The following is a 22,708-nucleotide window of genomic DNA, read 5'->3' on the forward strand; positions in this document are numbered from 1 at the left end:
AGATTCCCTCCCACTCATACCTGTCGTACCGAGTCCTTCCCACTCCCACCTGTCCTACAGAGTCCCTCCCACTCCCACCTGTCGTACAGATTTCCTCCCACTCCCACCTGCCGTACCGAGTCCCTCCCATTCCCACCTGTCAAACAGATTCCTTCCCACTCCACCTGTCCTACAGAGTCCCTCCCACTCCCACCCGTCGTACAGATTTCCTCCCACTCCCACCTGCCGTACCGAGTCCCTCCCACTCCCACCTATCGAACAGATTCCCTCCCACTCCCACCTGTCGTACCGAGTCCCTCCCACTCCCACCTGTCCTACCGAGTCCCTCCCATTCCCACCTGTCAAACAGATTCCCTCCCACTCCCACCTGTTGTACCAAGTCCCTCCCATTCCCACCTGTCATACAGATTCCCTCCCACTCCCACCTGTCCTACCGAGTCCCTCCCATTCCCACCTGTCGTACCGAGTCCTTCCCACTCCCACCTGTCCTACAGAGTCCCTCCCACTCCCACCTGCCCTACAGAGTCCCTCCCACTCCCACCTGTCGTACCGAGTCCCTCCCATTCCCACCTGTCAAACAGATTCCTTCCCACTCCACCTGTCCTACAGAGTCCCTCCCACTCCCACCCGTCGTACAGATTTCCTCCCACTCCCACCTGCCGTACCGAGTCCCTCCCACTCCCACCTATCGAACAGATTCCCTCCCACTCCCACCTGTCGTACCGAGTCCCTCCCACTCCCACCTGTCCTACCGAGTCCCTCCCATTCCCACCTGTCAAACAGATTCCCTCCCACTCCCACCTGTCGTACCGAGTCCCTCCCACTCCCACCTGTCATACAGATTCCCTCCCACTCCCACCTGTCCTACCGAGTCCCTCCCATTCCCACCTGTCATACAGATTCCCTCCCACTCCCACCTGTCCTACCGAGTCCCTCCCATTCCCACCTGTCAAACAGATTCCTTCCCACTCCACCTGTCCTACAGAGTCCCTCCTACTCCCACCCGTCGTACAAATTTCCTCCCACTCCCACCTGTCGTACCGAGTCCCTCCCACTCCCACCTATCGAACAGATTCCCTCCCACTCCCACCTGTCGTACCGAGCCCCTCCCACTCCCACCTGTCATACAGATTCCCTCCCACTCCCACCTGTCGTACCGAGCCCCTCCCACTCCCACCTGTCATACAGATTCCCTCCCACTCCCACCTGTCGTACCGAGCCCCTCCCACTCCCACCTGTCATACAGATTCCCTCCCACTCCCACCTGTCATACAGATTCCCTCCCACTCCCACCTGTCGTACCGAGTCCCTCCCACTCCCACCTGTCCTACAGATTCCCTCCCACTCCCACCTGTCGTACATATTCCCACCCACTCCACGTCTCGTACATAGTCCCACCCACTCCCGCCTGTCCTACAGAGTCCCTCCCACTCCCACCTGTCATACCTAGTCCCTCCCACTCCCACCTGTCGAACAGATTCCCTCCCACTCCCACCTGTCAAACAGATTCCCTCCCACTCCCACCTGTCAAACAGATTCCCTCCCACTCCCACCTGTCGAACAGATTCCCTCCCACTCCCACCTGTCGAACAGATTCCCTCCCACTCCCACCTGTCGTACCGAGTCCCTCCCACTCCCACCTGTCGAACAGATTCCCTCCCACTCCCACCTGTCGAACAGATTCCCTCCCACTCCCACCTGTCATACAGATTCCCTCCCACTCCCACCTGTTGTACAGAATCCGTCCCCACTCATCCCACCCACTCCCACATGTCATACAAATTCCCACCCACTCATACCTGCCGTACAGATTCCTGCCCACTCTCACCTGGCTCACAGCATCAGCTCTCATCTGTCTTACACAATCCCACCCGCTCTCACCTGTTTCAGAGTTCGTTCCATGTCGATGCCCTGATTCCAAGGAGCAGCTGGGTTGGCCAGGCAGTCTCCAGCATTGCCTCTGCGAGAGATGTCAATCTTCTGTCTGCGCAGATTTCGAAACGCCTCTGCCATCACTAGCACACCATCATACGTCAATGATGATGTGTACTAAAAGGGTAAAAGGAATATTTTGTGTTAATTCACACTACATTACCCTTGCTTCCTGTTTTCAGTCACATATCAAATGTAATGCTAAGCTGTCGTCGTGCCTAAAGTAGATGTAAATGCAACAGAGAGGGCATTCTAGGTGAGCACATTGATTATTGCCTCCGCCTGCTTGCTTGTAAGGCTGTGTGTAATGCAATGTGACATAAAACTGCAATGTAGTGACGCCGCTACTTGTTACTGGAAAAGCCATTTAGCTGTAAAGTTGTTTGTTGCTACAGATCAGTAAAGATTCAGAGAGATTGCTGGGGAAAGCAGTGCAGGGATCTCATCGTTTTTCTCTTCTGCACCAACCTTACCAATTATCAAAATGGATTTTCATCTCTAATTTCCATAAACAAATACAAAAGCATGGCTATTTGCATGAGTAAATCCTGCCCAATAAGACAGAACAAGCCTCAGCGGCTGGGTCTGCACTGACACAAGACATTATGAATGAACTTGATCAGAGGAAATGAAGATTTATGGTTGTAGCAGAGGCATAATAACATCCAATTAACATCGAAGGAAAGACAGAAACAAACAACAATCATTAAAGGGGGAGTCAGTGAGTGAGATGCAGAAAATCAACAGCGCTCAAGAGATGGAGGTAGTGAAGGATCTTGCCTATATAGTGTGCTCTAATAAACCTGTAAAGATTGGTTTGATGTTCTCTGATAATTTATAGCAGGGAGGGACTGCAGGATGGAAGTGCTAATCAATGGGAGTAGAGAAGGAACTCCATGTTCTCATCGGAGGGGAAAAGCGACTTTTTTTTTTTAGCTGAGGTGAGATTATACAGCATAAAATCATTTTAATGATTTAGATTTGTACTGTTTTCCAGTTAGGGAGAGCTGTAATCATTTTGTGCGGTACTGCAAGAGCTTGATGGTGCAAGCGTTGGTCCTCACATTTTAGATGTATAGTATGTGTATATATATTTAATTGTGGCCCATTTTTTTCAATGTTTGTTTTATTATTAAAATGTTAAATTTTTTCAATTAGGGAACACATGTGATCCTTGGACAAGAGACAAATACGTAGTGATATTTGCTTTTGTCCAAGGATCACATGTGTTCCCTAATTGAAAAAAATGTAACTTTTTAATAAAAAAAAAACAAACATTGAAAAAAAATGGGCCACATATATATATATATATATATATACTAAAAATATATGTCAGTAAATATGTACAAATCCATGAACATATTTACTGACATATCGCTTAACTTGGGCTACTGATATAAATATTGTAATTCAAATTTATTTTGGAGTACTTCTTTATTGCACAATGCAATTAAGCCTAAATGTGTTTTAATACCACTATTAGTAAGGATACACTCTAAAAAATGCTGGGTTGTTGTAACCCAATTTTGGGTCAAATATGGACAAACCCGAAATGTTGGGTTAAAAATGTAATGTAAAAATTTAACCCAACGGCTGGGTTAGTCCATATTTGACCCAAAGTTGGGTTAAAACAACCCAGCATTTTTTAGAGTGTAGTAGGGTCTCTCAGTCTTAAATGCAAGATATTTAAAGTATACTTGCAATAGTTAGACTTTAGCACAATCAAATACATTTAAGTATGTATTTAGTTATTACTAAAGTGCATTAAGTACACAATTACTTGTTCCAATTTTAGCAAACTTAAAGTACAATTGCAAGGTATTTATATTAAGCAAATACATGTATTTTTAGTATACTTAGCATAAAATAAATGAATTTCAAATCCATTTTGCTATATCTATTTTTCACTAGGGCATCAACACAACGTAAACACTGACTTAATTTCCCAACAGACGGGTTAAAATGTGGCTCCGGCTGCAGTCTGTCATGGCGTAATTGACTTAGATATCACCGGGCAGCTTCTCATTGGCTAAAGCTTGACGGAGAATGTGCCCTGTCACAGTCTGATTGGCTAAACATCTGTGACTGGAATTCTGCCACAGAGTATTATAGCATCAGATCTGCAACCTGTTGTTTGCTGAGCAAAGAATAACACACGTTTCAAGTCGAAAAGGAATTATTCATTAGTGTTTACAGCACAAGTCTTTAAAATCATGTCCAAATAATGACGCTCTCAATTCATAATGTTTGCTATTCAGGTTTACATTTGGCTTTAATTATGTTGTGAATGTATTTGCGTTTACCCTGGGTGGGCTCTCAGATCCTGGATACTCCCTCTGGTCTAGTTTATTCCAGCGTTGCATTAGTTTGATCACCATTGCTTTACTGAAATCCACCAACTGGAAACCGGTTACGTTTGCCCCGCCGTGCATAAACCTCTCAAGAGAAATATCCTTAAAACCCTGTCAGGGGAGAGAGGAAATTAGAGCGAGGGTGAATGAAAAGGTGCAGATGGAAAACGGGAGATGAATTGAACGAATGTGAGGCAGAGTGAGTTATAACATTTCTTAATATCCCACATGCTGACACACTAACAAATGTCAACACAGAGTTAAGGCACAGCACAAATAAGCGACCATAAATCACTCGTAACAAAGTGCGGGTTCAGCGGTCCATCATAGTCAGAGTCTCTGAAAATGAAAAAGACGGCAAATTCCCTGAGACTAACTATCATTTCAGATGGATGTGTCACCCAATAAGAAAACATGTGAGATGTGCCAAACTCAACACCATGTAGGGTTTTGGTTTCGTAATAAACGTGGAAAAAAAAAAAGTGAGACGGCCTAAAGTAATATTCTGTGTAAATGTTCAAGGTGAAAATGGCACTGCTCACTACTCCACGGGCTACTCCACTTTTTTTGGAAATAGGCTAATTTTACGTTAAACTGTTGAGTTTTACCGTTTTTGAATCCATTCAGCTGATCTCCGGTTCTGGCGGTGCCACTATTAGCATAGCTTAGCATACATCATTGAAGTGGACAAGACCGTTAGCATTAAAAAAAAAATGACCAAAGAGTTTCAAGAGTTTTAAAACTTGACTCTTCTGTAGTTACTGTAGTATTAGCCTATTTTCAGTCGCTGGGTCATATCATTTCACGGTACGGCAAGTTTTACAAGTTTTCTTGATTATTACGCAGGAATGAGAGTATAGTTGGGCCATATCAGCCTAGAAAATCGCACCTTTACATTTTACGTCGGTCTTAGTGCACAATTTAACTACAGAAGGGTCAAATTTTAAATAGGAAAAATATCGAAACACTTTGATCTTTTTTTTTTTTTTTTTTGAGAAATGCTAATGGTCTTGTCCACTTCAATGATGTATGCTAAGCTATGCTAATAGTGGTACCGCCAGAACCGGAGATCGGCTGAATGGATTCAAAAACGGTTAAACTCAACAGTTTAACTCTGGGGGAGTTGTAAAATGAGCCTATTTCCAAAATTATTGGAGTATCCCTTTAAAGTAACAGCGCACCTGATTTGAGGAATGTCTGGAGCACAAGCGATGCCATAATGTGCCAGCATTATGCCAATTCTAGTCTGGGGTTTTATTCAGGTAAATAAAGCGGCACATCGCTCGGCTCCATCACAGAGAAACACGGCCAGAGGACACACTGTCCTCTACGTTTGTTCATTTCCTCGAGCGCTCTCTCTCTCTCTCTCTCAGCTGGATAAACCAGTGCCAGGACTCACCAGGTTAGCGACGATGTAGTGGTATCCTTTTACATGTTTCCCCACACTCACAATCTGAGAGAAAGAGAGAGAGAGACAGAGAAGAAAATAAGGAGTGAGAGAATTGTACATTTCTTATATTTGTGAAAGTGTATAAGTATTGCATTTCCATCAGACATTCAGAAATGCTTTTTTAAAGTCACCATGAAATGAAAATGGGCAATTGTTCTTTTTATGGAATATTGCAGTTTATTATATATATATTAGGGGTGTAACGGTACATGTATTCGTATTGAACCGTTTCGGTTCGAGGCTTCCGGTTCGGTACGCATACAAACCGAACGATTGCTTGGACCATTTTTCTTGCCGTCAAAATTCGTGCTGACGCGGCCAACACAACGTTGCGCAACATCCAAATGGTAAGGGTAATGAAAGCCGAACGAAACTGCGCTCCTCGTTATGTGCTTCACGGATCGTTTATCAGTCCGGACCAGCAACATCTGTGCAGCGCGAGCCGATCTCGATCAAGCAACACTGTTACCACACCGCGCTAAGAGATCCGGTAAAGAAAACATTTGAATTCGCCACTGAGGTAATAACACTGCGAGATCTAGTGAGATGCATTCACATTTCTCCGTTATTAACCGTAGATCTCTATTAGATCAAACAGCGCTGTCATGGAAACCAGGAGAAACATTGTGCCGTGAATGAACTAGTACTTTACGTCCACAGACCAGCAACATTCACCACGGATTTAATATAGTAACACTAACTGGAACCAGTTTGGCTGGAATGGTGAAATGCTTTCAAGTACTTCACACATCTTTTTCCAGCACTTCAAAATTCAAATATTATATAAATAAATATATATTTAAATGTTATTTTTAATGTGATGACCAAAACATTATTTGTTCATCCTTCAAAGATGACCCCCATTTATAAACCTGAAAGTTTCAAGATCTAGGAAAACTCACACTTATTTAAAAATATTTTTTCTTTAAACAAATAGGAAATTTCTCTGGCATTTCGTTCTTTTTGCTGTATCGAAAACATATCGAAAATGTACCGAACCGTGATTTTTGTGTACCGTTACACCCCTAATATATATATATATATATATATATATATATATATATATAAATTAGAGCCCGACCGATAAAGGATTTTGAAGTCCGATACCAATACAAATATTTATTGGTTTTAAAATCCGATATTCCGATATATCGGCCGATATTTTTTATTACTTATTATTTCAGAAATGCGCAACAAATTGTAAAACATACATTTTCAATATAACAGGCCAAGGATAGATGATGCGTCTCATTGCTATAACTGTCACGCGCTATTAAAGAAATACTTCAGTCACATTGTCAAAAGTTAAAAGGACGACACTGTAACAACAATGTAACTACTAGCTAAATCCACTTCATTCTCGGCTTATTTAACAGCAGCAAAACTGGACATGATGGTCACGAATTTTGTTTAAAATATTAATTATCAAAATATGATACAAAATTATCGGCCATTATAACTGCCGATACCGATAATTTGGAAAATGCCTAATATCGGCCGATAATATCGATCTGGCTCTAATATAAATTACTATTTCTTTTTTTAAAATCCTTGTTCCCTTGTAAACTTCCTCTGGTTCTTACATCTCTTCTCTGATGGCGAGGGCGTGGCATATAGAAGATGGAAAAGCCCTGGTCTAGTCTAGTGTGTAACCGGTGTGTGTGTGTGTGTGATGCCAGATCCACATCTGCTCAAGGAACACGCTGGCAGGACTGGCGGCTCGTGTAGAGAGAACATTCTGTTGATGTTGTACCTGATGATGTCCAACTGCGAGACGGGGTGTGTGTGTGTGTCTGGTTGTATTTGCCAAATCTACTGTCAGGCTGATAGATGGGCACCTTTCGAGGTCTGCCCGAGGAACAGACGGACCGTGCAACAATCAAACACACCCTGCAATCTCAGAGTTCATAGATCAGACACACCGAGAGCCGAGCTGTGACTCCAACATCATTACCGCTGATACACACATTAATACACTCCAGCCATCATAAGGTTTCCAGACCAGCGAGGCTGCGTTTTTTTCCGATCAAAAAACACCGTAATATTGTTCAATTATTTCAGTTAATATGTTGTATGAAATGTTTATATGGATGCACAATATATCAACCAATATATGTTAATTTTTAATGTTATTATTAGCCTGAAAATATTGATGGTGAGAATTTTGTGTATTCAGGCTCTCAAAAATGATATTGAAAGTGCTATTATCAGTTATGCTTCATATTTTGGTGGAAACTGTGATGCATTTTATTTTTCAGGATTCTTTAATGAAGTGCAAAAGAACAGCATTTATTTGAAATATAATCAATAAACGTGAATTTCTCATCCCGACACACACACCCGCCTCTCCTCACTCACTCGATTCATTTGCTCCGGATGAATATTGTTTTACTTGAATTTCGGTGTGGGATTGTGCATATTAAACATAATTTTACTAATTCCCGCAGATTTTGTGCTCACACCCAAAGTGCGTCTTCATAAAGACACTATTTTGGCTATAAAGCAGTTTAACGGATCTGTGCGTCAGCTCTTAAAGTGACAGTAGCCTAATATACAGGCTGCCAAAGATGACACAATATTAAAAATATCAATTTTGCAGTTTTTCCCATGGAATCGATGTCAAAATGGTGGCCAGTGAATACACTGAGTGGCTAGTAACTTTGGAAAACCACTATCCACAGTCACCCGTCAGCAAAAAAGTTAATGTCAAGCCCTGTTACTGACGTTATAACAATATAAAACGGGTTTAAAAAGGGCAAAGTTGCTTTAACTTCAGCTCGGGTCGCTGTGATGTGTCGGTTTCAGGTTGTCTGGCAGCAGTCTCTCCGTACATCGTGTTACTGTGAGTTTCACTGCACATGACAGGCAGAGTGTGTGAGGAACCGAGAGGAAGGATCAGAGCGTCACAGAGGAAATAACAAATCGCAGGCGAGAAGGAAAGCACTGATCGTTCATCTCGCTCTGTGATCCTCCAGCGCTCTGTGATTTGTGTTTTTATGCCTTTCCTTTAAAGGTGCTGTAAGCGATTTAGTATTCTGGAGTGCCACCCATAAACTGTTCCTGCTACCTGACACATATTGCTGGAATAGGTTTTGTGTGTGTGTGTGTGTGTGTGTGGCTGTGACAATCATAGGCTCTGCAAAAAAGTAACAAATGTGTGTGGGAGGCGGCCTGTGCTATTATAGCCAATCAGAAAGCCTTTCTGCCTGTCAATCAATGTGCACCTTTAGCTTTGTTGACATGAAACTAGTTGAGAAGTCTGGTGTGAGTAAGCAAAACGATTTTTTTTACACGAATTAATTGAAAAAAAAAAAACATCGAAACCATTTCTCAAACAATAAATTTTCAGAAATGTTATTTGTATTAAATTAAAAAAAATGTTTTGTTCTACAATATATATATATATATATATATATATATAAATTGTAAAATTTAATACAAATAAAATTTCTGAAAACTTTATGGAGGTTGGAGGAATCGAAAAATGAGTGATTTTTTTTTAGTGATCACAAAATTAGTGATCACTAATTTTGGTGCAAGATTATGTTTTTTTTTTTTTTTTTTTTTTTAGGAATAACGTGCAATGTGTGTGTTTCCATTACAGATTTACGCAAAACTTTTGCTTTTTTTTTCTCTAAATATCGATTTATTGCAAGATTATACGATTTGGTGCAAGATTATCGATTTGGTGCAAGATTATACTTTTAAAAAAAAAAATTTTTTTTATTTTTTTTAGGAATAACGTGCAATGTGTGTGTTTCCATTACAGATTTACGCAAAACTTTTGCTTTTTTTTTTCTCTAAATATCGATTTATTGCACGATTATACGATTTGGTGCAAGATTATCGATTTGGTGCAAGATTATACTTTTTTTAAAAAATTTTTTTTATTTTGTTTAGGAATAACGTGCAATGTGTGTGTTTCCATTACAGATTTACGCAAAACTTTTGCTTTTTTTTCTCTCTAAATATCGATTTAAAAAAACGATTGCAAAATGACGGCATTTTCGGTGTTATGCGACTAAAACATATTTTTCCCTCTTGCTATCCACATATTTTTCCCTCTTGCTATCCATTAGCATCTTGTTATCCTTATACTAATAAAGAACTCTTGTCTCGTATTCTGTCCAAACCATAGACTGTAAAAAAAGATGTACGACGCTTCTACACTCTTCCATTGCTGAAAAGTGGAGCCGCCAGTCTCCCGATATGGTGCTGACATCTTGGAACTTTTAAAATTAACTATAGAAATGTATATATTAAATTTAAAGCTCCAATCTCCTCAGTCCTCCGAAGATCCCGAAAAAAGTCTGTTGGTGCTTTAGTGTCTTTTTCGCTCAGAGAACCTGTCAATTACAGCCGTCAATCATGACGTCACCACCTAAAAACAAACACTTGAAATTACATCAGCATGATAAAAACTACCGTTAATGATAGAAATCATCGTTGGAAAAACAATATTTGAAGTGTAATTTAATTGTGTAGCTGAATAACACGGGGAGCCGGGGTTTATGAGCTATACTAGGACTGGCCACCAGGGGGCGATCGAGGCGTTTTGGCTTCGCTTTTCACGGCTTGTGCGGACCAAACACACCGCGTCATCTAAATCATGTGACTGTAAATGCGCAAAAAAACTCCCTGTGTCCCAATTCGCTTACTTATTCTACGCCCTAAAAGTATGTACTCTTTTTGTGAAAAAAAAGTACATACTTTTGAGTGTGTAGCAAAAGAGTTGGCAAGCTTTGGGACGTACTATCACGTCATCTTTAACGGACGGCTCGGTCGCGTGCTGCGTGCATCCTGTCACCGTAAACTGCCCTGTCAATCATCTCGTCACAGTTAAAATCCTCCATTCAATCTAATTTGATTTCCTACCGTTTCGGAGAGCACGTTCATCTGCCAATCGTGGTTCTTTAATGCGGATATTTCCTCGTGTTTTGCTATTCGAATATAATGATGCATTTAAAAAGTAATGGCTAAACGTATCCTTACAAAAGTTCACAATGCTGCTGCAGATGCAATATAATGTGGAGAACATTGAATAAATTATTTTCGTTAGGTCAGATACTGATAATTAATCACTCAAACCTCTTTATCTAAACCTCTCAACATAACCGCGGGACTCGCGCGACCTCCGTGTCTGTAGTTTTTTTTAAACACTTTTTACTCGTGTTTGTAGTTCTCTAACCGAATCCTCGTCCAACGCGCAATGGGTTGTGGGCAATATCAGCCGTTAGAGTGTGCATCGATCTACACTGACCGGAAAGAGTAGACCATCCGGGTATCTTTGAAACACTCATTTCAACATACTGCGGTTTGGGACGCACTAATTCTATTTTCGAATACTATTTAGGACGGATAGTGTGCGAATTGGGACGCAGCAACTGTTTCCATTGCAGTTTTGGGAAATATTGCCTGAAAAACCTCCTCATGCAAGCGTAAAATCTTTTATCTTTTTTGAGATAAACGGGAGTTTTTTGAAACAACGTGTTTCCATTGTGCGTAATTTCAACTCGCAATTTGAAGGGTAATGGAAACGTGGCATGTGTACTATGAAGAAAGTAAATGGGGTGAATTGGCTTTAATGTTGTAATGTTTTGGCCGCGGTCGTGCTCACCTGCTCTAGAAGGTTCTGGAGTCGCTCGGCCTCGAGGTCGATGACGAACTTCTTCTCCTGTCGCCGGTCCAGGTCCTCCAGAAGCCTTCGGTAACTCGCGTCGTTGAAGTTCTCCACACAGATGGCGCTGACCTGCCAACCGTTCTGACCCGCCTTCTCCATTATGGCCTGCAGGATGGCGTATCCTAGCAAGAACACCACATGTGTGTGTGTGTGTGTGTGTGTATATTCGTAGATCTTCAGTTACAGGCATACACACGTTGGCTTATGTCTCTGACTTTACTCACTATGAACTCAGTCATGTCTTAGATAATCGGTCTACACCCGTGTTGTACGTCAGCAGTTGTCTCATTTGTATGGAAAATTGTTTCAGCCACAGAATAAAATGTAAAAAAGGTAATTGTGACTTTTTGATCTCACATTTCTGACTTGATATCCCGCAATTCTGACTTTATTCCTCAATGTAAACTTGCAATTGTGAGATAAAAAGTCGCAATTATCTTTTAAAATGTTTTATTCTGTGGTGGAAACAAGCTCCCATACATTTAAGTGCGTGTGTGTCTACGGGTGTGTGTGTGTGTGTTTCTAAAAGTGTGTGTTTGTGTGGTGTGTTTCTACTGGGAGTGTGTTTGTGTGTGTGTGTTTCTACGGGAGTGTGTGTGTGCGTGTGTGTGTGTGGTGTGTTTCTACGTGGAGTGTATTTGAGTGTGTGTGTGTGTGTGTGTTTCAACAGGTGTGTCTGCTTGGTGTGTTTCTACAGGTGTGTGTGTGGTATGTGTTTCTAAAAGTGTGTGTTTGTGTGGTGTGTTTCTACTGGGAGTGTGTTTGTGTGTGTGTGTTTCTACGGGAGTGTGTGCGTGTGTGTGTGTGGTGTGTTTCTACGTGGAGTGTATTTGAGTGTGTGTGTTTCAACAGGTGTGTCTGCTTGGTGTGTTTCTACAGGTGTGTGTGTGGTATGTGTTTCTAAAAGTGTGTGTTTGTGTGGTGTGTTTCTACTGGGAGTGTGTTTGTGTGTGTGTGTTTCTACGGGAGTGTGTGCGTGTGTGTGTGTGGTGTGTTTCTACGTGGAGTGTATTTGAGTGTGTGTGTTTCAACAGGTGTGTCTGCTTGGTGTGTTTCTACAGGTGTGTGTGTGGTATGTGTTTCTAAAAGTGTGTGTTTGTGTGGTGTGTTTCTACTGGGAGTGTGTTTGTGTGTGTGTGTTTCTACGGGAGTGTGTGCGTGTGTGTGTGTGGTGTGTTTCTACGTGGAGTGTATTTGAGTGTGTGTGTGTGTGTTTCAACAGGTGTGTGTTTGTGTGGTGTGTTTCTACTGGGAGTGCGTTTGTGTGTGTGTGTTTCTACGGGAGTGTGTGCGTGTGTGTGTGTGTGGTGTGTTTCTATGTGGAGTGTATTTGAGTGTGTGTGCGTGTGTTTCTACAGGTGTGTGTTTGTGTGTGCGTGTTTCTACGGGAGTGTGTATATGTGTGTGTGGTGTGTGTTTGAGTGTGTGCGTGTGTTTCTACAGGTGTGTGTTTGTGTGTGCGTGTGTTTCTACAGGTGTGTGTTTGTGTGTGCGTGTGTTTCTACAGGTGCGTGTGTTTCTACAGGTGTGTGTTTGTGTGTGCGTGTTTCTACGGGAGTGTGTGCGCGCGTGTGTGTGTGTGTGTGTGTGTTTCTACGGGAGTGTGTATATGTGTGTGTGGTGTGTGTTTGAGTGTGTGCGTGTGTTTCTACAGGTGTGTGTTTGTGTGTGCGTGTTTCTATGGGAGTGTGTGTGTGCGTGTGTGTGTGTGTGTGTGTTTCTACGGGAGTGTGTATGTGTGTGTGCGTGTGTTTCTACAGGTGTGTATGTGTGTGTGCGTGTGTTTCTACAGGTGTGTATGTGTGTGTGGTGTGTTTCTACGGGGAGTGGGTTTGAGTGTGCGTGTTTCTACGGGAGTGTGTGCGTGTGTGTGTGGTGTGTTTCTACAGGTGTGTGTTTGAGTGTGTGTGCGCGTGTTTCTACGGGAGTGTGTGCGTGTGTGTGTGTGGTGTGTTTCTACAGGTGTGTGTTTGAGTGTGTGTGCGCGTGTTTCTACGGGAGTGTGTGCGTGTGTGTGTGTGGTGTGTTTCTACAGGTGTGTGTTTGAGTGTGTGTGCGCGTGTTTCTACGGGAGTGTGTGCGTGTGTGTGTGTGTGTGTGGTGTGTTTCTACAGGTGTGTGCTTGAGTGTGTGTGGTGTGTTTCTACAGGTGTGTGCTTGAGTGTGTGTGCGTGTTTCTACAGGTGTGTGTGTGTTTGTGTGTGCGTGTTTCTACGGGAGTGTGTGCGTGTGTGTGTGTGTGGTGTGTTTCTACAGGTGTGTGTTTGTGTGTGTGTGCGCGTGTTTCTACGGGAGTGTGTGCGTGTGTGTGTGTGTGTGTGGTGTGTTTCTACAGGTGTGTGTTTGTGTGTGCGTGTGTTTCTACAGGTGCGTGTGTTTCTACAGGTGTGTGTTTGTGTGTGCGTGTTTCTACGGGAGTGTGTGCGCGTGTGTGTGTGTGTGTGTGTGTGTTTCTACGGGAGTGTGTATATGTGTGTGTGGTGTGTGTTTGAGTGTGTGCGTGTGTTTCTACAGGTGTGTGTTTGTGTGTGCGTGTTTCTATGGGAGTGTGTGTGTGCGTGTGTGTGTGTGTGTGTGTTTCTACGGGAGTGTGTATGTGTGTGTGCGTGTGTTTCTACAGGTGTGTATGTGTGTGTGCGTGTGTTTCTACAGGTGCGTGTGTTTCTACAGGTGTGTGTTTGTGTGTGCGTGTTTCTACGGGAGTGTGTGCGCGTGTGTGTGTGTGTGTGTGTTTCTACGGGAGTGTGTATATGTGTGTGTGGTGTGTGTTTGAGTGTGTGCGTGTGTTTCTACAGGTGTGTGTTTGTGTGTGCGTGTTTCTATGGGAGTGTGTGTGTGCGTGTGTGTGTGTGTGTGTGTTTCTACGGGAGTGTGTATGTGTGTGTGCGTGTGTTTCTACAGGTGTGTATGTGTGTGTGCGTGTGTTTCTACAGGTGTGTATGTGTGTGTGGTGTGTTTCTACGGGGAGTGGGTTTGAGTGTGCGTGTTTCTACGGGAGTGTGTGCGTGTGTGTGTGGTGTGTTTCTACAGGTGTGTGTTTGAGTGTGTGTGCGCGTGTTTCTACGGGAGTGTGTGCGTGTGTGGTGTGTTTCTACAGGTGTGTGTTTGAGTGTGTGTGCGCGTGTTTCTACGGGAGTGTGTGCGTGTGTGTGTGTGTGTGTGGTGTGTTTCTACAGGTGTGTGCTTGAGTGTGTGTGCGTGTTTCTACAGGTGTGTGTGTGTTTGTGTGTGCGTGTTTCTACGGGAGTGTGTGCGTGTGTGTGTGTGTGGTGTGTTTCTACAGGTGTGTGTTTGTGTGTGCGTGTTTCTACGGGAGTGTGTGCGTGTGTGTGTGTGTGGTGTGTTTCTACAGGTGTGTGTTTGTGTGTGCGTGTTTCTACGGGAGTGTGCGTGTGTGTGTGTGGTGTGTTTCTACAGGTGTGTGTTTGCGTGGTGTGTGTGAGTGTGTGTGTGTTTCTACGTGTGTTTGTGTGTGTGTGTGTGTGTGTGTGTCTTTGCGTGTGTGCTCTGGCTTCATCTCCAGTCCAAATGTCCCGTGTGTGTTCTGCCAGTGATGTCGTCGGCCAAGAGCAACAGATGTCCTTTAAATCGGCCCTTCGTCGCACCGCAGGACTTTGGACATCAGGACAAATGCAGCGTCTGAATGTGTGTTTGTGCTGGTTCCTCTTATCAGAGCAACACAAACCACAACACACACACAGACCACAGATGACCATGAGCACACACACACACACACACACACACACAATAAGGAAATAGCAGCAGCTGTCCTGTGAGTAAACACAGACTGCCAACAGAGACCCGGAGAGTCTGTGTGTGTGTGTGGACAGAACGGACTCGTCGTATGTGGACTGGACACAGCATGTGCGTTAGCAAATATCATTGACCATCTCCTAAATCCACATATTAGGGTCTGGTTAGATTAGATGCTGAGCGAACAATCAGTTCTCGGGATCAATGTTGGGTTCAGGAGGAATGGGCTGAGAGATTGTCGCCCTGATATTAAGATGCGTTTGCTCGATCGGATCACAAGAGAGACGCATTCCCGTTCACACCTGGTGTTTCAATCCGTCTCTTTTGTCCACTTTCACACACTTCTGTCCTTCATCTTTCAATCTAATGGACGAAATAAGCTTATTTGCATATGAACACGACCGGAGACGACAGAGAAACACTGAGAACGTCAGCTTTAATTTCTGCTCTGACAGTCAAGAGACCAGCCGAATGCTGTGTGTGTGTGTGTGTGTGTGTGTTTTGGTCTGTTTTTTCCTCTTCAAACCAAACTTGTGTCTCCAGCCGACAGTTTAAACCGGCTCCGACTCGAGCTCTTGAGAGACGGCGGCTGTTTGAACATATTCGATCACAGATAGGATTTTTTTTTACACTGTATTATACACTGTAAAAAATATTTTCAAGATTTGTTATCACAACATATTTTCTTTTGTCAAATCAACTTTATAATAATTTATTTAGTTGAGATAACTTATTATTTTGAGTTTCTGATGATTAAATTAATCTCCTTCTTTGTATTAACTCACTTTTTCCAGTTCAATCAACTTCAAATTTTAAGGCAACCCAGGTTACTTACTTTTTTAAGTTAAACCAACAATATTATTTTACAGTGTTGTAATCACAACATTTTTTCTTTCGTCAAATCAACTTAAATGATTTATTTAGTTCAGATAACATATAATTTTGAGTTTCTGATGATTAAATCATTCTCCTTCATTGTATTAACTCACTTTTTCCAGTTCAATCAACTTAAAATTTTAAGGCAACCAGGTTATTTACTTTTTAAAGTAAAACCATCAATATTTTTTTACAGTGTATGTGTTATTAATTTTAAGGCCAGACAAGTAGTTTGTTCGGGGTTGATTTGTGAAGGACTACACGCCTGCGCACATATATATTCAAACACACACAACTATAGCCTGAACACGTGATGCGCATGTGTGATGTTTCACGGTTTTGCGTTTTTGAGGTTTGCGCAGAGATAACGGAAAATCGCTTTCACTTTCGAACCAGTTTCAGGGAGTGTGTTCTCGAGACACCAGGCACTGGTTTAACTGTTGATCACGTTAAAGGAATAGTTCACCCAAAATTGAAAATTAGCCCACTCAGACGGACTCATCCTCAAGCCATCTTAGGTGTAGGCTATATGACATTATTCTTTCAGACGAACACAATCGGAGTTACGTTGATGTGAATAAGTTTGGAAACCCATGCTAAAGTTGCCTAAAAAGAGGAATAAAAAATCATCTTTTGGATGTTGATCTTAATGCCTTAATTAGAAAAATGAGGAAAACTCCAACCTTTAAGGACACCAATTTTCTTTGTGAATGAATAATGTATCATAAATAAATAAATGTTTTTCCTTAAAATACAGGGTGCATAAGTCAGGGCACCCCTATGTTAAATTCCCATAGAGTCAGGCAGATTTTTATTTTTAAAAGCCAGTTATTTCATGGATCCAGGATAATATGCATCCTGATAAAGTTCCCTTGGCCTTTGGGATTAAAATATCCCCACATCATCACACACCTTCCACCACACCTAGAGATTGGCATGAGGTACTTTCCATAAGATAGCATGGGTGTCCAAACTTATTCACATCACTGTATATTAAAAAATGTCTTAGTGGCAAGCTTTATATGTTAAGATACATGGCCAGGAGTTACTATTACTATTACTATTAACTCGTGGCCTCAAGATAGTAACTCCTGGCCATGTATCTTAACATATAAAGCTTGCCACAAAGAAGGATACTTGGATACTTATTCACCATAAGTAATGATTATTCATGAAACATTTGAATTGTTTATTAATAAACTAGCGTTTCCTATGTCAGTGGCTGCAAAGATAATGTTGACGATGCAGACTCGCCAGTATTAACGCGTTCCACTTCTGCAGTGCAAACAATTATTTTGTTGCTTTAATTTCTTAATATGTAAAAAAAAAAAAATCTGACAAAAAAGATAATGCATACATTTAAAAAGGTTTTGCTTTTTTTTTTGGTTGCAAAATTATCTTTTAATGGCAAAAATGCCCCTGGAATCAATTTAAGGTGGCAAAGGTTAATTTCTGTCACTGCTGTGAACTAACATGAGGAATATGAAAACAGGCCTAAACAAACCGAGATATCAGCAAAAAAAACTAATAATCTAATAATCGTCATCAACAATATCCCATAAAATATTGAGATATCATTTTTTGTGAATATCGCACACCCCAAAGACATTTCTGCTCATTTCATTGCTGTTTTCTGTATAAATGTAAAAGTGTCTTTTGAATAAGCTTTCCTGTGTTAATCAAGCTACAAGACAAACTGTTGTTAGTTGTTTTACATCTAAGTCCTGGCCAAAAGGGTGGCTTTTAGCTAAATAAAAGCATTTAATGAAAGGATTTCAGTGTTCATTTATGTTTAGTTAAATCAGCTGAGAATCTCTTTTCCACAAGCATCCTCGACTCCGTTTCACCGCTGCCAGTGATGCTAACGTCTCTCGACAAGCCGGACGTTCCCCTGCGATTAGCCGTTTCACATGTGTGCTAGCGAGCGACGCGAGACGTTTTAGCGGAGGCGGATGTTTCCGCAATGCAGATCTCGCGGTGTGAGGTCAACGCAAGTGTCTCCGAGCCGGATAAACCGCAGGGAATCAACAAAAAACAAGCTGCGTCGTTCCTCAGATAAAGCAACTTGTATTGAAAGACTATAGGGGTGAAATTCAAGCCTCAGTGCTTCTTAATCGAGAGAGGAGATGAAGAAAACCAAGCGGACGCGAGTAGATCCATTAGCTTCTCTTTCTCGCCTTTAAGCGGGAGATCACGGATGACTGAATGACTGGCTTGCGGCCCGTGTCGCTCTGGGCTCGAGGATGAGCAGTTTTACGCTCCACTGACCTCAGAACAGCAGGGGGGAGATCTCGGGCCTTCAGTGGCCCAGCGCTGGGCTTAAACTGGGCCGAAGAAGAGCCAACTGCAGACTGGCAAACTATATCAAGAAATGCTCCTGTTCTGAAAGGCCTGACACAGAGAGAGAGGTCTTGCCTCGCTCCAGGACTCCCATGATGCCAGGCGGGAGAATTAGACCGCAGCTGAGCTACAAATGTGTGCGCACTTTAAAAAATGAAGGTTCCAAAAGAAGCAAGAAGCATTCAGTGAACATTCTAAAGAGAACCTTTGTGGAATAGAAGGTTCCATGGAACCATCGATACCCATAATAAAGAATCTTCATTTTTAAAGGAGAACTCCGGCGAACAATGAACCTTTGGTCTAATAAAACATCGGTACATAGTCAACCGTTCTCTGAGTTTTGTTTTCATGATAATCGAATGTAAAGAGTTTTATCTCTAAAAACTGTTTAGCGTATAATGCTAGTAATGGGGGCATTTACTAAGTAAAAAGAAATCGTTAGTTTATACCACTAACAAGGCTCAAAATAGCCCCAAACTAACGCAGTAACATAATGAGGCTCCATACATGCAAAACGAAGCATTGAGAACTTTGTAAGTGTACAGACCGTTTAATAAGAAGATACTTTATGAAGACAGTTCACTTCGCGTATACAGACAGGAGCCATCTTAAAAAATAGTCTCGATAAGTCGATCCCTGAACGCCGTTCATACAGTTCAGAAGTTCGCTGAACTTCATACAATTCAGATCACTCAGCACGACGTTCGTGGTTTGACTTATCGAGACTATTTTTTAAGATGGCTGCTGTCTGTATACGCGAAGTAAACTGTCTTCATAAAGTATCTTCTTATTAAACAGTCTGTACACTTACAAAGTTCTCAATGCTTCGTTTTGCATGTATGGACCCTCATTATGTTACTGCGTTAGTGTGCGGCTATTTTGAGCCTTGTTAGTGGTATAAACTAGCGATTTCTTTTTACTTAGTCAATGCCCCCATTACTAGCATTATACACTAAACAGCTTTTAGAGATAAAACTCTTTACATTCGATTATCATGAAAACAAAACTCAGAGAACGGTTGACTAGGTACCGATGTTTTATTAGACCAAAGGTTCATTGTTTGCCAAAAGATAAATATCAACGAACACTGTTAATTGTTGAATAGGATTCTTGGTGTGAATGTGTGTGTGTGACGCTGCTTACCTCTGTCGGTGTCGTACAGAAATACGAAGCGGTTCCAGTCGTAGTGGTCGAGGAGACTCATTAGCGCCCCCCGGATGGAGGGACGGAGCTGCAGCACGAACTGAGTCTCTCCCTCGGCTGGGAAACTGGGCGTCACCAGAGAGATGTGCAGCGCACTGCAGAACGACGTCAGCGTGTGGACCGAGCGCTTATCGTACAGGCCGAAGATCGCGAACACCCCTCGGGAATACTGCGAACAGACTGCACAGAAATAGCACCGAGAACATGTCACACAGCGAACGACAAACTAAACGGACAATTCATGGTAGGGGTGTAACATATCATACCGTTCACGATAATATCGGTATAAATTTTAACGCGATAAAAAAGTGTCATATCGCGACACGATGACGTAAGGCGCATTTATGTTTCCTAGCATGCACAACAACATCACCTGTCTGCCTCCGATGACAATTTAGTACATAAAAGTGAGCTACTTCAATAGAATGGAAGTGGTTTGGTTACAAGAGGTCAGACCTCCAACAAAACGTAATATTTTGCAAAATATGCAACAAAAATTGTGTCAAAATTCCAGTCTTGGTAAGTATACTAGCAAACACAGTCGGTTTTGTATAAAACGCGTGTGACAGTATAATAAAAACAGCAATGGATCAGTGCACTAGCAGTGAAAGTGACTGTCATTAATGTTGTCGTCAAAACAACAAAAGATAGCTTTAATTGTAAGGAGTGAGAATTAATAGCCTATGTATTTCGTTTAGTCAGGAATCAGAACTAAAAGACTGTGTTATTTTACATGTGATTACTTTATTCATTTTCTGTAGTATTTCTGAATACTATAGTGTTAGACCTACCCCAAAACTTTTTTCTTTGTTTGTATCTTTTTTTTTCAATTTAATTCAAAGATTGAAATTAAGCTTCCTACTGTTGTGTAAACACAACAAAATTACCCCATTGTAAAAACACAAACATTTAGGCGATATAATTGTAATATATTATATATATATTGACAATAGTACAATTGTCCTGTACTATTGACTACATATTCCATAGTGTTGAATATGTTCATCACCATTTCAAAATAAAAGTCTCAACATGACTTAGGAGTATTAAAATATTCTTGTTGCAAATTGATAGATTTTGACTCTTCTGTAATATAGTTTGAAAATCAATCACCAAATATGAAAACTACAGATTGTAAGCTTTCAAATGATTTATAGTTTGTCAATATTAGTTTAGGTGAAGTATTGGATATTACTGTTTTAAATGTGTAATGGCAACTTAAGGGGTTAAAATTTAAAATAGTCAGGCTTGTAGTTTAAAATTGGAATCGACAATGTTATCTAAAATTTTGGTGTCAAAGGAGGCAGGTAAAAAATATTTATGGACCAGCAAAAAGTTAGTTTTAGGCTGTTTGTGTGTGTGTATTATTACACATAATATACATTACAATGTAGTTTTTGAATTGAATTACATTGCATTATTGTTTAATATTGGCAGAGATCTTATAAGTTTCAATAGGAATAATTGTCTACATACAAAATATATTTTCTTCTTTGATTCCGAGGTGAAACATGACAGGTTTTGTAAGATTTAACTTCAATAATAAACACATTTACAATGTTTTTCTGAGAGAGAGAGAGAGAGAGAGAGAGAGAGAGAGACTTCAGTAGTCAGTGTTTAATCTTCAAAGGAGTCAAGCAAACACACACATTCACACACACTCACACACAGTTTGTCTGTCGGTTCTTTGATGTAAGTTTAAAACGTTGCGTTTTCTGTCGCTTTCTATGAATGACGTACTCTGGTTTTCCACTGCAGGATCAAACACACTGTTCTTGCTCTCCTCTTTTAGTTGTCACTCCTGCGTTTCCATCATAACAGTCTTTCTCGGAAACTCAATGTGTGTTTCTGAAATATTGATAAAAGGATGTGAAAAACATCCATTCCTCTATTGGCATGATGGAATTATTGATGATGAAAAATGTATATGAATTTCTCTTTCATAATGTACTGATTCATCATCAGACCAATCAAAGGACGGACGAACAGCGTCTGTCCAGTTATTTATAGACTGAACACACTCTCGACTCGCGGGGGGAATATCAGTCACCATGGAGATACAGACGACAGTTTATAAAAGTGCTGGGATGATCCGGATGGACGGATTATGGGGGAAGAATAATATTTTATTTATACAATGTTAACTGAAAAAACCCAAAGTCTTACAATGCCTCATCAGAGACGAGAGGGGAAAAGGTTGTTGCTGAAGTGGAGAAAGTTACTATATTTTGATGAAACATTATGAATTTAAGTTGTTTTATGAAAACTAAACATAAAAAGTTCATTACTTTCAATTTTAAAAAAAAGTTATATATATATTTTTTTTTCAAATGATATATATATATATATATATATATATATTTTATTCAAAGTAATGATCTTTTTTATGTTTAGTTTTCATAAAAACAACTAAAATTCATAATGTTTCATCAAAATATAGTAACTTTCTCCACTTCAGCAACAACCTTTTCCCCTCTCGTCTCTGGTGTTTCTGACGTCACAAACGACCTTGTAACAAATCAGATTAACGTGTGATCGTCAACCAGTGGATCTCAGCTGAGTGAGTGAGTGGAGGCGGGGCTCATTTGCATATTCATAGGTCCGCGCATACTAAATGAGGCAAGGGTGTCGAGCTACATTCAAGGAAAAAAACTAGGGCTGTCAAACGATTAATCGCGATTAATCGCATTCAAAATAAAAGTTTGTGTTTATATAATATATGTGGGTGCACTGTGTATAATTATTTTATATATATATATATATATACAAACACATATGTATATATAAGAAAAAATATTATTTATATATAAAATATTTGTATATAATATAGATTATTTATAAATATATATACACAGTATATACATGAAAATATTTCTTACATATATTCAAGCATGTGTGTATATATATATATATATATATATATATATATATATATATAATTATACACAGTGCACCCACATATATTATATAAACACAAACTTTTATTTTGGATGTTTGGCAGACCTAAAAAAAAAAAACGTTTTAATATATGTAATTTTAGTGATCAAAGATGAGTTTTGAGACTTTAAACATGTAAAATGACGTTATATTTGGCATTTGATATTATTTTGTTGTTTATTTGAC

The 22,708-nt window shown here is 40.9% G+C and overlaps 1 protein-coding gene across 5 annotated transcripts in view; it reads right to left on the reverse strand.

Moving 5' to 3' along the window:
• gria4a (glutamate receptor, ionotropic, AMPA 4a) overlaps nucleotides 1-22,708 on the reverse strand; it is a 101,900-nt gene that overhangs the window by 55,642 nt on the left and 23,550 nt on the right. For all 5 annotated transcript variants that reach the window (XR_016146732.1, XM_039660290.2, XM_039660289.2 and 2 more), the window contains exons 3-7: nucleotides 19,526-19,765; nucleotides 11,351-11,535; nucleotides 5,683-5,736; nucleotides 4,236-4,394; nucleotides 1,882-2,049 (exon numbers count right to left, since the gene is read on the reverse strand). Coding sequence is in view for 4 of the 5 variants with exons in the window: in XM_039660290.2 (XP_039516224.1) it covers nucleotides 1,882-2,049; nucleotides 4,236-4,394; nucleotides 5,683-5,736; nucleotides 11,351-11,535; nucleotides 19,526-19,765 (806 nt within the window). In the remaining variant the exon portion in view is untranslated. The remainder of the gene's footprint in view (nucleotides 1-1,881; nucleotides 2,050-4,235; nucleotides 4,395-5,682; nucleotides 5,737-11,350; nucleotides 11,536-19,525; nucleotides 19,766-22,708) is intronic.

This window comes from Pimephales promelas, chromosome 16, assembly GCF_988280905.1.
Source record: "Pimephales promelas chromosome 16, fPimPro1.hap1.1, whole genome shotgun sequence".
NCBI lineage: Eukaryota > Metazoa > Chordata > Actinopteri > Cypriniformes > Leuciscidae > Pimephales > Pimephales promelas.